Below are 16,854 nucleotides of genomic sequence, written 5' to 3'. Positions count from 1 at the left end.
GGATGTTGCCTGTGCTGAAATCAGTGAGGTCCTCAAGTTGGTTGTTAACGTCACCAAGTAAAATAAAGGCACTTGAGTCAAGAATCATGGAGGTGGCAACATTTGCAATGGTGCCACTGAAGCTGGCGCTTGGTTGGGAAGGCGGTAGATAACAGTGCCACCCAGGATGTAGTTCACAATGATGAGGAGTTTGAAGTTGAAGTGTTCCATGTTGCTGGTGGTGGCTCTCCAAGGTGGGTGAGAATTGGATGGATTCTTTGAAGATAACAGTGATTCCGCCGGTCTGTTTGTCTTGTCCTGAGATCTTGTATCCAGGGGGACTGCCATGGCAATAACGTGAGCAGACGATGAAGTTAAAAAGGTTTTGTCTGAAAGAGACGGTCTGGTGAGTGCTTGTGTAACAGATCCCACATTTCGTTGGTGTGTTTAGCGAGGGAGCAAATGTTGAAAAGTTTGAAGGATATGGAGCGGTGTGGTGTGGTGTAGTAAGGGGGGTCAGGTATGTTTGGGCGTGTGTTGAGTATGTTGGGTTTGTGAGGTGTGAGGGAGGAGTGAGATGGGTGTGGGAGAGTGTATGTGAAATGGCAGATGGTGCAGCAGAATGCACCTTCAGTGTTGGGTGGCGAAGCTCAGCAGCCGCACTGGTAGATATGACCAGGGCTCAGGCGTGGTGAGGTGGGGTGGCGATGGGGGGAGGAGGGAGGGAGGAAGGTTAGGGATCCTTGGCTTTGACATGCTTTTGGCACAGCACGTCTGCGTTACAGCCTCCATTACGTGAAGACAGTTTGACAGGAAGCCAATCATGTCACTTCATGTGCAGGTGGATGATGGGAAATTACTTGCATCGCTCTCTGTCTGTCCCCCTTACCCTGTTAACCGTTTACCTCTATGATTCAGTCACTGTCTTGACCCTTTTCCTTCAGACGGCGCTATAATATCCTGTACCGATAACTACTCCATTTCCGATTGTGGTCTGGAGTATGGTCAGAATATCACTATTCAAGTTGTGTCCTGTTTCCCTTTCTATTGTTGTTGATGTTACATGTACAGCATGCTGGATTTCGCTTTCTTAGGTTGGATAACATTTACATGCCTATAATGCTTTATCACTAATTATCCCACATCACCCATCACCACAATAAGCGTTGCTGTTTGTTATTTCTGTACCGCTCCCTCAGACTCTCTCCTCATATTTGTATCCTTCCCTCAGTGCCCCAAAAACAGCAACCTTACCTTTAATAACAGCTCTACAAATGCTCAGAACCTCAACAAACATTGTTTTTATCATTTAAACGTGTGCCCAGGACTCGGCTTTTCAGTAACTTGTGTGGGTTTACATCCACATACTTATACGGGGGTTATAGGGTATTTCCTCCGAACCTGGTAGCACCGTGCAATACACACACTACAACCACCATACGCACACACAGCAAATCGCCACTCTTCCTGGCATATCCAAAACCCTACTTCCAGACAAATCTAGCAGCTATGTGCAGAATGCTGTTCAGTAGTGCCAAATCTGTGTGTTGATGCTGGCAAGCGAGTGCTCTGTTTATTCTGTGCAGAAATGAGAGTCGGTGCCACAGTGCCGGTGTCAGGGTGTCTGCTGCCTCTAAGTTCGATGCGAATCTGTGAGTTTTCAGAGGGTTAGCCAGTCTAGAACTTACATCTGTAGTTATTGCAGTCAGAGTATATTGCTTGTTGCAATCTTTCACTTTGCATCTAGCCTCAAATATGTGTTTACAGTGTACGTTCATTACATTTCTTGAGAAAAGATAACTTTATTTCACTTGGTTTCCATTCCTTACCTGTGCAGGTCACCCCAGCGTCCCTTCCGGTAGGACAGGTATTGTGTTCCCAGCCTTGTTGTGGACACTTCCATAGAGCAACCTCATCTCCGCTGCATTGGACATTACTCATGATAACAGGCAGAGAACTCTTTCCGAATGTTGGATTGTACTCATGTTCTTCCGCTGAAATACATCCGAGCTGTCTGCAGACGACTGAAGCTTCATTCAGATCCCAGGAATCATCACACACCGTCCCCCACACACCATTGTGCCTGACCTCCACTCTTCCAGAGCAGAGAGAGGCGCCGTTCACCAACCGGACCTCATCAGGACCTGGAAACAGCATAAGTGGACAGATATCAAGCAAGAGTCGCAAAATCAGGTAATGTGTCAACATTATAAATATGTTTGAAAGGTTCATGGTTCTTTATTTTTGCAGGATTAATCAAAATCATTGCAAATCATTAGATAAAACACTACATGTACAATGGGAAAATATCAATACAAATGTCAAACAAAAGTAACATAGGCCCAGTCTCTTTGTGGTTCATTGTAAACAGATGAATAAATAGAGCAAAAACAGCTGCAAAATGTAATAAAATTTACAGTCTATTCAAGCTCAGTTGAATTATAACTAAATAGTAAGAGTGTGGCATCCCATAATGATAGTAAGAGTGTAGATCCCTCAGTGATAGTAAGAGTGAGGCATCCCACAATGATAGTAAGAATGAAGCATCCCACAGTGATAGTAATAATGTGGCATCCCACAATGTTAGTAAGAGTGCGGCATCACACAATGATAGTAAGAGTGCGGCATCCCACAATGTTAGTAAGAATGTGGCATCCCCCAATGATAGTAAGTGTGTGGCATCCCACAATGTTAGTAAGAGTGCGGCATCGCATAATGATAGTAAGAGTGAGGCATCCCACAATGATAGTAAGAATGTGGCATCCCACAATGATAGTAAGAGTGCGGCATCCTAGAATGACAGTAAGAGTGCGGCATCCCACAATGATAGTGAGAGTGTGGCATCCCACAATGTTAGTAAGAGTGCGGCATCACACAATGATAGTAAGAGTGTGGCATCCCATAATGATAGTAAGAGTGAAGCATCCCATAATGATACTAAGAATGTAGATCCCTCAATGATAGTAAGAGTGTGGCATCCCACAATGTTAGTAAGAGTGCAGCATCGCATAATGATAGTAAGAGTGAGGCATCCCACAATGATAGTAAGAATGTGGCATCCCACAATGATAGTAAGAGTGCGGCATCCTAGAATGACAGTAAGAGTGCGGCATCCCACAAAGATCGTGAGAGTGTGGCATCCCACAATGTTAGTAAGAGTGCGGCATCACACAATGATAGTAAGAGTGCGGCATCCCACAATGATAGTAAGAGTGCGGCATCCCACAATGATAGTAAGAATGTGGCATCCCACGATGTTAGTAAGAGTGCGGCATCACACAATGGTAGTAAGAGTGTGGCATCCCACAATGTTAGTAAGAGTGCGGCATCACACAATGATAGTAAGAGTGTGGCATCCCATAATGATAGTAAGAGTGTGGCATCCCACAATGATAGTAAGAGTGCAGCATCCTAGAATGACAGTAAGAGTGCAGCATCCCACAATAATAGTAAGAGTGCATCATCCCACAATGATAGTAAGAGTGCATCATCCCACAATGATAGTAAGAGTGTGGCATCCCATAATGATTGTAAGAGTGTGGCATCCCACAATGATAGTAAGAGTGTAGCATCCCACAATGATCAATCAATCAATCAATCATAGGCATTTATAAAGCTCACTACTCACCCGGAGGGTCTCAAGGCGCTAGGGGGGGGGTCCGCTACTGCTCGAACAACCAGGTCTTGAGCTTCTTCCTGAAGGAGAGGTGGTCTTGGGTCAGGCGTAGGTCGGTCGGGAGGGCGTTCCAAGTCTTGGCGGCCAGGTGGGAGAAGGATCTTCCTCCTGTTGTCGCTCTGTGGATGCGGGGGACGGCTGCGAGGGCGTGACTGGTCGAGCGGAGGTGGCGTTTGGGAGCGTAGAAGTTGAGGCGGCTGTTGAGGTAGGTCGGGCCTTGGTTGTGTAGGGCTTTGTGTGCGTGGGTGAGGAGCCGGAAGGTGATTCTTTTGTTGATCGGGAGCCAGTGCAGGTCTCTCAGGTGTTTGGAGATGTGAGTTCGTCTGGGGACGTCGAGGATGAGTCTCGCCGAGGCGTTCTGGATCCGCTGGAGTCTCTTCTGGAGCTTGGCGGTGGTACCGGCGTAGAGGGCGTTGCCGTAGTCCAATCGACTGGTGACGAGGGCCTGGGTGACCGTCTTCCTGGTCTCGGTGGGGATCCACCGGAAGATCTTACGTAGCATGCGCAGGATGTTGAAACAGGACGAGGAGACGGCGTTGACTTGTCTGGTCATGGAGAGGGAGGAGTCCAGGATGAAGCCCAGGTTGCGTGCGTGGTCTGTCGGTTTGGGTGCGTTGCCCAGGGCGGGGGACCACCAGGAGTCATCCCAGGCGGAGGGTGAGGAGCCCAGGATGAGGACTTCCGTCTTGTCTGTGTTCAGTTTCAGGCGGCTGGTCGTCCTCCACTCGGCCACGTTTTTCATCCCTTCGTGTAGGTTGGCTCTGGCGGTGGCGGGTCGTTGGTCAGGGAGAGGATCAGCTGGGTGTCATCGGCGTAGGAGATGATGTTCAGGTTGTGTTGGCGTGCGATGGCCGCGAGGGGGCTCATGTAGACATTGAAGAGGGTGGGGCTGAGCGAGGAGCCCTGAGGGACGCCGCAGATGACTTCCGTGGCTTCTGATCTGAACGGGGGCAGGCGGACTCTCTGTGTCCTTCCGGTGAGGAAGGAGATGATCCAATCCAGTGCCTTCTCCTGGATTCCGACATTGTTGAGGCGCTGCACTAGGGTGCAGTGGCAGACAGTGTCGAATGCCGCGGAGAGGTCTAGGAGGATGAGGGCCGCTGTTTCTCCGTTGTCCAGCAGGGTTCGGATGTCGTCGGTGGCAGCGATGAGGGCGGTCTCGGTGCTGTGGTTGGCCCGGAAGCCTGACTGGGAAGGGTCGAGGGAACCGGTCATCTCGAGGAAGGCTGCCAGTTGCTTGTTGATGGTCTTCTCGATGACTTTGGCTGGAAACGGGAGGAGCGAGATGGGGCGGTAGTTCTTGAGTTCGGTGGGGTCCGCCGTTGGTTTCTTTAGTAGAGCGTTGAGTTCGGCGTGCTTCCAGCTCTCAGGGAAGGTGGCGGTGTCGAGGGAGGTGTTGATGATGTCCCGCAGGTGGGGTGCGATGACAGCGTCGGCCTTGTTGAAGATGTGGTGAGGGCAGGGGTCGGTTGGGGATCCGGAGTGGATGGAGTTCATCGTGCTGATGGTGTCTTCGAGGTTGATCGGTGTCCAGGCGTTGAGGGTGGTGGTGGGGGGCGTTGGTTTGGTCGTGGGGAGCGTTGGTTGTGTTCTGAAGCTGTTGTGTATGTCAGCGATCTTGTTGTGGAAGTAGGAGGCGAGGGAGTTGCAGAGGTCTTGCGATGGGGTGATGTCGTTGGTTCCGGCGTTGGGGTTGGAGAGCTCTGACGATGTTGAAGAGTTCCTTGCTGTTGTGTGCGTTGTTGTCCAGCCGGTCCTTGAATGCTGTTTTCTTGGTGGCGTGGATCAGTTGATGGTGCATTCGGGTGGCGAGCTTGAGGGTAGTCATGTTGTCCGGCGTTGGGTCTCTTCTCCAGGCTTTCTCGATGGCTCGGCAGTTCTTCTTGGAACTCTTGAGTTCGTCGGTGAACCACGGGGCCTTCTTGCTTCCGGGTCTGCTGGGCGGGGTCCTCAGAGGGGCGAGCTCGTCCGCGCATCTGGAGATCCATTTCGTGAGGTTGTCGGCGGCTTGGCTGGGGTTCGGTGAGCTGGCGGGAGGGTGCTGGCTCAGGGATGCGGCGAGTTGTTCGGCTGTGATCTTGTTCCAGCTTCTTCGTGCAGCCTGTTGCTGGTGGTGGTGGACCGTGGTTCTTTTGAAGGTGAAGTGGATGCAGCTGTGGTCCGTCCAGTGGAGTCCAGTGGCGTGGCTGAAGGAGATGTCTTTGCTGGACGAGAAGACGGCGTCGAGTGTGTGTCCGGCGAGGTGGGTGGGGTTGGTCACCAGCTGCTTGAGTCCGAGGGTGGCGAGGTTGTCAAGCAGGGTGGTGGTGTTGCGGTCGTTGTTGTTCTCCAGGTGGAAGTTGATGTCCCCGAGGAGGATGTAGTCAGCAGAGGGGAGGGCGTTCGGGCTGATGAAGTCGGCGATGTCTTCGCTGAATTGAGTGCGTGGTCCCGGGGGTCGGAAGATCAGGGTGCCTCTGAGGGTGGTCTTGGGGTCGGTGTGGATCTGGAAGTGCAGGTGTTCGGCGGTTGTCAGGGTGTTGTCGGCGTTGGTCGAGATACGGATGGTGTCCCTGTGGATGATGGCGATGCCTCCTCCAGTCTGGTTGTCGCGGTCTCTCCGGATGATCTTGTAGCCCTCTGGGATGGCGATGGCGATGTCGGGCGCTGAGGAGTCGTTCATCCAGGTTTCTGTGAGGAAGGCAACGTCAGGAGCTGTGGTGTCGAGGAGGTTCCAGAGTTGAACGGCGTGTCTGTGGTCGGAGCGGGTGTTGAGCAGGATGCACTTGAGGTGGTTGCTGCTGGTGTTCGGCTTGGCGGGTGCTGGTGTGGGGCGGGTCCGGATGCAGGTGAAGAGTGCGGCATCCCACAATGATAGTAAGAGTGTAGCATACCACAATGATAGTAAGAGTGAAGCATCCCACAATGATAGTAAGAGTGTGGCATCCCACAATGATAGTAAGAGTGAAGCATCCCACAAGGATAGTAAGAGTGCGGCATCCCACAATGATAGTAAGAGTGTGGCATCCCACAATGATAGTAAGAGTGAAGCATCCCACAAGGATAGTAAGAGTGCGACATCCCAAAATGACAGTTAGAGTGCGGCATCGAACAAGGATAGTAAGAGTGCGGCATCCCACAATGATAGTAAGAGTGCAGCATCCCCTCAATGATAGTAAGAGTGAAGCATCCCACAATGATAGTAAGAGTGCGGCATCCCAGAGTGATAGTAAGAGTGCAGCATCCCACAATGATTGTAGGAGTGCAACATCCCACAATGATAGTAAGAGTGCGGCATCCCACAATGATAGAAAAGAGTGCGACATCCCAAAATGACAGTAAGAGTGCGGCATCAAACAAGGATAGTAAGAGTGCGTCATCCCACAATGATAGTAAGAGTGCAGCATCCCCTCAATGATAGTAAGAGTGAAGCATCCCATAATGATAGTAAGAATGTAGATCCCTCAATGATAGTAAGAGTGTGCTATCCCACAATGATAGTAAGAGTGTGGCATCCCATAATGATAGTAAGAGTGTAGATCCCTCAGTGATAGTAAGAGTGAGGCATCCCACAATGATAGTAAGAGTGCGGCATCCCACAGTGATAGTAAGAGTGTGGCATCCCACAGTGATAGTAAGAGTGCGGCATCCCACAATGATAGTGAGAGTGCTGCATCCCACAATGATAGTAAGAGTGCGGCATCCCACAGTGATAGTGAGAGTGTGGCATCCCACAATGATAGTAAGAGTGCAGCATCCCACAGTGATAGTAAGAGTGCAACATCCCACAGTGATAGTAAGAGTGCAGCATCCCACAACGATAGTAAGAGTGTAGCATCCCCTCAATGATAGTGAGAGTGCGGCATCCCACAATGATAGTAAGAGTGCAGCATCCCACAGTGATAGTAAGATTGCGACATCCCACAATGATAGTAAGAGTGCAGCATCCCCTCAATGATAGTGAGAGTGCGGCATCCCACAATGATAGTAAGAGTGCAGCATCCCACAGTGATAGTAAGAGTGTGGCATCCCACAATGATAGTAAGAGTGCGGCATCACACAGTAATAGTAAGAGTGTGGCATCCCACAATGATAGTAAGAGTGCAGCATCCCACAGTGATAGTAAGAGTGCGGCATCCCACAGTGATAGTTAGAGTGCAGCATCCCCTCAATGATAGTAAGAGTGAAGCATCCCACAATGATAGTAAGAGTGCGGCATCCCAGAGTGATAGTAAGAGTGCAGCATCCCACAATGATTGTAAGAGTGCAACATCCCACAATGATAGTAAGAGTGAAGCATCCCACAAGGATAGAAAAGAGTGCGACATCCCAAAATGACAGTAAGAGTGCGGCAACAAACAAGGATAGTAAGAGTGCGTCATCCCACAATGATAGTAAGAGTGCAGCATCCCCTCAATGATAGTAAGAGTGAAGCATCCCATAATGATAGTAAGAATGTAGATCCCTCAATGATAGTAAGAGTGTGCTATCCCAAAATGATAGTAAGAGTGTGGCATCCCATAATGATAGTAAGAGTGTAGATCCCTCAGTGATAGTAAGAGTGAGGCATCCCACAATGATAGTAAGAGTGCGGCATCCCACAATGATAGTGAGAGTGTGGCATCCCACAATGATAGTAAGAGTGCAGCATCCCACAGTGATAGTAAGAGTGCGGCATCCCACAGTGATAGTAAGAGAGTGGCATCCCACAATGATAGTAAGAGTGCGGCATCCCACAACGATATTAAGAGCGAGGCAATGATAGTGAGCGTGCGGCATCCCACAGTGATAGTGAGAGTGCGACATCCCACAACGATATTAAGAGCGAGGCAATGATAGTGAGTGTGCGGCATCCCACAGTGATAGTGAGAGAGCAGCATCCCACAATGATAGTGAGAGTGCGGCATCCCACAACGATATTAAGAGCGAGGCAATGATAGTGAGAGAGCAGCATCCCACAATGATAGTAAGATTGCAGCATCCCATAATGATAGTGCAGCATCCCACAATGATAGTGAGAGGGAGGCACCCCACTTGGAGGTAAGATGCGCGGTAGGGTGAGGTGTAATCACACTGAATGGAAAGGGAAGAAGGGCTGTAGGTGGAGCTGTCATCCCACTGATTGGAAAGGGAATCAGCTGTGTAGCAGGAGCTGCAATCACACTGGATGTAAATGAAGGATGGCGTGTAGGTGCAGGTATAATCACACTGGATGGAAAGGGAAGAAGGGGGTAGGAGCAGGTGTAATCACACTGGATGAAAGGGAAGAAGGGGGTAGGAGGAGGTGTAATCACACTGGATGGAAAGGGAAGAAGGGCTGTAGGAGGAGGTGTAATCACACTGAATGGAAAGGGAAGAAGGGTGCAGGAGGAGGTGTGTGCAAAAATCTTCCTTTTTGCCCTAATCGCTCCCACATTTTGCTTGATACTGGTGGTAACTGACTCTGACTGTGCATGGGCTCTGCTTACCAGCCCCAGGGCCAGGGCTCTGGTTATAAGGCATATGGTAATTAGGTAAATTACAATTGGTGCTGGCAGATAGGTTTAGAGCCCAGTAGACTGAAGTGACCTGGTTCCATAGATTGATGTGACACAGCAGACGTAGCCAGGATAGATCTTAAGTATATTTATTAAGTTAATTAAGTCCATAGAATAGACCCACCAGGAGCAGCCTGCTAGCTGCTCAGCCCATCCTCTCAACTGTCTCACACCAACCTCCAACATTCCAGTCACGTCAACATTCCACATGGAACTCTCACACTGGCTGAGCATCTAGTTACAAGATACAGGCGACAGTAATAACCTTACATGAAGATACTACAATATCTCCCTTCTTTACAATTGAAAATAAACCAACAATATTCAAAGTTCAAAACAACTATACACAAAATCTAAACAAGAGATAAATAGTCCAAAACCCAAGGGTAAGATGAATAAACTATACCACGAAAGGGAACCAGACTATAACACGAAAGAAAAAGGATAAGAAAAGGATGACAAAATAAGAATGAACTATCACCATCCTCCTCTTATAATAAGACACCAAAGAGAACATTAAACTCACACACTATCACCAACCTCCTCTTTTAATAAGACACGAAAAGAACGTTAAACTCCCAAACAGAAATTGAGTAGACACCACAAAAGATACTTATATAAAAACGCAGAGAATCACAATAGAAAACAACTACAATTACTCTAGAAATTGAAGAAATATACAGGAAGAATGACTATCAGAACAAATATACAATGGGTGGACCTCACCCATCACTAAAACGTAGGTGGGAAAACACCCCCTAAACTCTGAGTATATGGGTCTAACACCCAGATGTACATAAACATAAATGGGACTAAGACCCAACCCAAACATGACCAAGGCGGGACTCACACCCCCTTTAAGTTTAGTAAAAAGGACAAATACCCATTACTAATAACATAGGTAGGACTCTCACCCCCTAAAACCAAGTAAACGGGACAAACACCCATTACAATGACCTAGGTGGGACTAACACCCCTAAACACAAAAAATATGGGAGTAACACCCATTAAGAATGACCTAGGTGGGACTGACACCCCCTAAACACGAAGTATATGGGACTAACACCCATTAACCATAAGCTAGGTGGGACTAACACCCCCTAAACACTATATTCAAGGGACAAACTCCCATTAACCAATTTAATAGGTGGGACTAACACCCCCTATAGCCCGACAAGTGAGTCACAGCATGACTAACAGACAGAATAGTAGACAACGTGCAGCATAGAGTGACTGATACACACCACACGACCAACACAATAAAAAATGTGGTACTAAATCAGAACACCAACATAAGTATGCAAAAACATTCTCACTAGTAGTGCAATAATAAACTGTGACCCGCCGGTGAGCGATATCTCACCCGAGTAGTGTGACACTGGGTACACTCACATATATTTAAATAATAAAACCATAACATGTTAAATGACCATAGTCATAGGTGTGCCTGTCACTTGTGAAAATAGACAGACGTGCAACAGTTCTTGGTGACAATCCAGATGAAAGAACTCCGAACTGAGACACTGTCAGTTGACAAATATAAGCGCTTGAAAGTAACCAGAGACTTGGCAGCATAACAAAAACACTTTGCAGAAGATCCAAAATGCTGTGCAGAAGACATCATGCCCACCAAGTAAGAAAACGAGCCAGGACACTTAGGTAACAAAAGAAACTCACCACATGACTCCCTGAAATGTTCATCCCCAACCAACTCAAAACACATGAAATACGAAGAAACCTGGAAGTCTACTCCGCTACAGATGACGGTTGGGCTCAGGACGATCCTCACATTTCGACTCTGGTACTGGTTTCAAAAACCTTATTTATCGCGAACAACGTGGTTAAATATTACAGAAAAGAAGTTACAGAAATTTCTTTTCTGTAAGCCAAAGTCCAGCCTTCCAGCTGCCATCTTCTGATTGGCCCCCCTCTGCCAGGCGAAGCCAAACTTTCTTAGGGCCTCATGTAGGTAGCCAAATACCGGTCGGTAACGGCCGATTTACGGTAAATATGCCGTTACCGACCGGTATTCAGACAAGTGAGATGTAGGAGTCCAAAAACGACTTTTCGGTAAATATGAGGCGGTAAATACCGAATCATATTTACCGAATTCTAAAATACCGAATCAGAGTTACCGAATACATACTTAACGAATCGGTAAATATGAAGTGGTAAATATGAAGTGGTAAAAATTATAATGACATGTAGGAGCACTCGGTAATTAAGAAATCCAAGAAAATCGGTAAATAAGAGTCGGTAATTAACACGGATTGAAAGCAGGTGGTAACCATCAACAGTGCATATTAGCAATCCCAAAATGCAACAGCGTGGACAACATGGCCGCTATGTATGTCATTGCAAGGCGCCTACGTCTACAGGCAGCAGGACTGAGGGTTTGGCGACGGGAGGAACGCATCTACAAACAGAAAGTTGTCTGCTGCAATAATGTTCTTTTTCCACCCCCGCATGGGCGGCTGGATGTTTCCATCTGGCCGTCGATTCCAACCTTGACAGCAGAGTCCAACAAGTTGTGCAGAATAAGAGCGCTATTGTCCCAAAAAGAGGTGCCTTTGACTTCCTCTCGTGAAACATTTGTCCTTCACGTTGCTAATTCGCGCACTGAGGTACAGGCGCTTCTGAATACTGACCTCCCCCTGCATTTCGGCTCTTTGATCCATACTATTTTCAATGCCTCGTCCACGACCGGCCTGGCTCATTTTTTTAAACTTGTGGGCTCGGGTCTCGTGACCTCTTTCCAAACTATTTTTTGTGTGATTCCGGCATTTCTTCATTCACTTTTCTCGAGCATCTTTGGAGGTGTCCCGCTGCTTCTGGCGCTAGTGGCAGGTGTGCTGCTTTTCCTTTTTGTACTCCGGAATGGCTGCTCCTTCTGTGCCACACGAGCACCTGTCCCGTCTGCATCTTCTTCGTGATAGGATGCTTGACTTTTATGGTACTTTGCCATTGGCGACTTTGAGCCTGGCTTATGGATTATCCTTCAGGTATTCCTACTTCACCTGCGTACAACCTGTATTTCACTGCCTGGATTGTCCCTTTGAATGGCCTCTGGATTTGTGCTTGACCAACATGGTGTCTCCGGTGCCGGATTTCGATCGACTGATGAGGCCCTTAGTGTCTCACGAGTTGGCCTGTTCTGGTGTCCGGATTATGGCCTGTGGTGCGGCGCATGGTATCCTGGGTAATTGGGACATCTCAGCGGCCGCCAACGACTTCTTGGCTATGAGCTATTTGGAGGAACATTCCGGGTGCCCTCTGATTGTGCTAGAGGCTCCGATGGTTGGAGAACACGTATGTTCCTTTTCTTTACTTAATTGGATGGCTGAGACTTTCAGTGGCCCTGCTAACGATTTTTTGTTGGAAGCAGTGGCCACATATGCTGCCTATACATTCATGGATTAACTGGACTGTCGTCCATTGCGCCTGTGCTACTGGACAGCACCCTGGCGCAACATTTATTTCTTTTATTTCTCATTTTTCTCTTCCTGATGGTCGGTTTGAGGTTTATTATATACTTGCATTTTTTTTAAGAATTCTATGCTGCTATTTTTTGTAGTTTCGGACTTTGGCGCAGCATTGGTTACGCCTTGTTCTGCTCTGACGAAACTGAACTCTGCGTTCTCTCTTTTCTTGCCTATTGAATGGTGCTTCGATCAAGGGGGCGTGTAGTGAGTTCTCCCTGAATACGTACATACATTGTTAAGTTAGCATAACCACGTTAAATGTTAGAAAGCCATCTTTTGGTCGTTGCACACGACACTGCGTTTACATGTTATTTCTTAAATAAACTGCTGACTCGAGACTTGCTTCACACGAGAGCAATCTGTTGTTACCATCCCAAGCTCTGCGCAGCGACCTTGGTCTGTACATGGTGTGACGAACAGTCTGGAATATTACACAATGCATGTTTTCCACTCTAGGTTGATCGACCCACTGTTTAGCCATAACACACGCGCAGCTGCAAATACCTGAAAGTTGGTGCTTTTAATATCACAGACATCATGTTCATGATTCAGACCGAAGACGAGCCTTCCTGCGAGAAGACTCCTGATGCTCCTGTGATGTGATTTCACTAAGCTGATCTTTGAGGTATGGGGTCCCCTATTCAAGCCTAGGAGACCTTCTATTAGCATGATAATAATATTGGCTTCTTAGTAAAGGGAAGGTGGTAGTATCCTCGGTATTTTCCGATTCGGTAAATACCACCTCGGTATTTTCCGATTCGGTAAATACCACCTCGGTATTTACCGATTCGGTGAATTCCGATTCGTGATTACCGAATGTTACCGAATCGGTAACTGTTACCGAATTTTTACCTACATATAACTTACCGATTCTAATTTACCGATTCGGTACGGCTCGGTATTTAAGAAACGGTAAAATTTATTTACCTACATGAGGCCCTTAATGAGGTGTGAAGTGGCCCACTAGTGAGACAAAGGATTTCCTGTGGGTGGAGAACTGCAGCTGCAGAAGCACAAGGCAAGATGGGGGTGCAGTGGCCAAACTGGTATTAAAATGAAGAATAACGCTATATGACAACACAAGCTCACCCCCACCTCCTGCCTCCCCAGCCACGCAGGAACCCCTGTATTTAGATTAATGAAGGGACAGGAAGGGGTGTGTCAAAGAATCTTAGCCACACCAGTTGTCGTACTTTAATATTTGGAACCGCGTAGGGGACAGGGCCCGACCCCTGTCTATCTTGGTATTAGCAAACCGCAAATGGTAAATGCGGCATGTACAAGTGCTTTATATATCGTTCTAGCTATGAATGCACTGTGTACACGTTATTCTGATTCACTACGCGGGTTCCATTTTGGAAGCAGTGGCCATCTTGTCATTGCCCTCACATAGGCTATAATGGAGTAAATACGGGCCTCACAGTACATGGGCTTCTCTTTTGACTTCTCTGTGACCTGGGCCGCTGGCTCTGCTGCCCCAGGTCAAACCGGTCTCACGAGCTCCCCTTCCTCCGTCCACCTGTGATTAGCATCAGGGCTTGACCCGTCATAAAACCCTTTCATTCTATACAATCCCCCGGCTAATCTCTTCCACACCTGCTTGTTCCTGCTTTATGACTTGTCTCCCAAAACAGGAGATGCTCATGTTTATTGGGGGGCCTATTGATATCCGATGTGGGATCTGAACCTTACTGTGTAAATCATTGTGGGCTGGCCGAACTGGAATGTGGGATGGTCATCATGACTCTGCCTTTTCTTTTGAAATGTACACTTGTTTATTACCGTATTATAAAACCTAGGAATGTATGCTTGAGGCAGAAAAAAGCGTATTTAAGGTGAAGTCCGTTTCTATGATTTTCAGCAGTCTCCTGAGAACATACACGCTGTTGTACTTCTAGGATACCTGTAATTGGTCTGCAGCCAATAAATGAATCTTTGACTTCACCCAGAAGACTCTGTGTTTCTGTAGGTCTGGAACAGGGTGAACCCAGAAGTCATAGGGTGTGTGCCCCTGCACCGCTGGGTCTAAAATACCCAGTACTTCAGTTTGGCGCCCAACTCGGGACGATTTCAGCGGTACCAGTCCAAGCCAGAGGTTCGTGAGGAGCTTCGTGTGGAAATTCCGGAGGAAGGCCGCCACTTCATCGACCCCTGCATGTCGACGTGGTCCGAAAGTCTTTTCTGCGAGGTTCTCCGCGTCCCGACGGCTACGAAGGACTGCTGCCCTGATTAATCGACCTGTTTTGGACCCTTGACGAGTTTGAGAGAGCGAAACAATCGAGAGAGTCTTCTGGTGACGCCATCGATCAGCAATATTCAGTTAAGTATAAGTGGAGCGTCTCCCATTTGTTTGGTATCCCTCGGGATCGTTTGATTTGGTAATTTGGAGTTTGCAAACGCCAAAGCCAGAGGACTCGTGTATTCACGAGACTATCGTAATCGATAATCCTTTGACGTTTGGATCTAGACTAGTGAGCAAAGATGCCTGGTTCTAGAATATTTGGTAGATTATTCTGTTTGGGTTGTGGAAAAGATTTCCAGCTGGAGGAATCATGCCCGGTTCCTCCGGTTGGAACTCCAACTTATGAGCTCTATGTAAAACATGGCGTAGGCCCCATTGCATATAACGAAGTGTGGATCCACTACACCAGGAAAGATGGTGTTTTAAAATGGCCCCAAAATGGTAGTTTTGATACCGATATTTTAGATAATCTGGAAATTAAATTGTTTAAGAAAAAAGCCCGGCCGGCGATGTTTGACTCTTTCCGCTTATGGCGAAAGGAAGCCAAACAAAAGGAAATTAAGCTAGCGAAAAAGAATAAGAGAGAGAAAGGTATGACAGTAATGCAAGCAGCTGTACAATTTAAAGACAATGAAGAGGAGCAGATGAGTGAGCAATTGCATAGGCAGCGCAAGTTAGGGATTGACAAATGTTACCCAGCTTTACCACATTCTAAGCAGAATGAGTTAGAAGAAAAGGAGAAAGATCCCCTGATGTCACATTTGTTGAGTTCGCCACCCCCGTATGCTCAAAATGCCACGGCACCTCCCCAGCTTGTAAATATGCCACCTCCAGTGAATATACTGCAAGCCTTGCCGCAACCGCCAGTTGCTTTGCAGCCGGCTCTTATCCATGTAGCGCAGCCCTCTCAAGGACCGCCAGTTGTGCTTCCAACTGCCCCCGCACTTCCTGCGACTTTGCCTAATACAGCAGCTGCCTCCGCTGACACTCTTCCTTCCACCACTCCAGTACCTGTCTCTACATCCTCTTTTCTTCCCTCTGTGTATCCCCCTGTTTTTGCCTCAGCTTCTCCTTCAGCGCGACAGCGCTTAGCTAATGTGGTTACTACATTAATGTCGCCCCTCTTTGAGTCATCTGGTGCGACTCCTGGTTTACAGCGTAAGCAATTGCGTAGCCAATTGCCTAACCCTGACGAGAAAAAGGTAATAGATCTCTAATGAAGGGCAGAAAGCATTGTTAGACATTGTCAGCGACTTGATTAATAAGGGTGTGATTGAAGAGACAAGAGGCAACGTTTGCAATAGTCCGATTTTACCTGTCTTAAAACGAACGGATCCTTCACAGCCACCTGTTTACAGATTTGTGATTGATCTCAGAGAGGTTAATAAGATTGTTGTGCCACAGTTTCCGGTTGTCCCCGATATAACTGCCTTGTTAACGATGATTCCAGCCTCTGCTGCATGGTTTTCAGTGATTGATTTAAAGAATTCTTTCTTTAGTATCCCAATTGCAGAAGAGAGCAGAGACATTTTTGGTTTTAGTCTGGGAGGCCGAAGCTTCCGCTTCAAACGCGCTCCCCAGGGTTACTGTGAAAGTCCATCAATATATAGTCAAGCTTTAAAAGCGCAGCTTGATGCACTTGTTTTACCTAGTGGCGCTATCCTGATTCAGTACGTGGACGATTTACTGATCGCTGCGGATACTGAAAAGATTTGTAAATAAGCCACATTGTCACTGTTGCGCCCTTTATCCGCTTTCCATCACAAAGTGTCTCTCTCTAAGCTGCAATATTGTCGACAAGAAGTGACCTACTTAGGTCATCTCTTATCGAAGGAGGGAAGGAAACTGACCCCAGAAAGAATTCAAGCCATTGCACAGTTGAGTGTGCCAAAAACACAGAGAGAAGTGCGTGCTTTCTTGGGCATCACTTCATACTGTAGGCATTGGATCCCTAGTTTT

General features: G+C 47.5%; 1 protein-coding gene across 2 annotated transcripts in view; it reads right to left on the bottom strand.

Annotated features, from left to right (window-relative positions):
• Positions 1-16,854, bottom strand: part of LOC146859526 (CD5 antigen-like) — a 692,104-nt gene that overhangs the window by 466,970 nt on the left and 208,280 nt on the right. For both annotated transcript variants that reach the window (XM_085650237.1, XM_085650236.1), the window contains one exon: positions 1,809-2,123. In XM_085650237.1, coding sequence (XP_085506363.1) covers positions 1,809-2,123 — 315 coding nt within the window. The remainder of the gene's footprint in view (positions 1-1,808; positions 2,124-16,854) is intronic.

The sequence above is a fragment of the Triturus cristatus genome, chromosome 3_2 (genome assembly GCF_964204655.1).
Source record: "Triturus cristatus chromosome 3_2, aTriCri1.1, whole genome shotgun sequence".
Lineage (NCBI taxonomy): Eukaryota > Metazoa > Chordata > Amphibia > Caudata > Salamandridae > Triturus > Triturus cristatus.
Note: the sequence above shows the minus strand (reverse complement) of the source record. Positions and strands in the feature narration are given on the sequence as shown.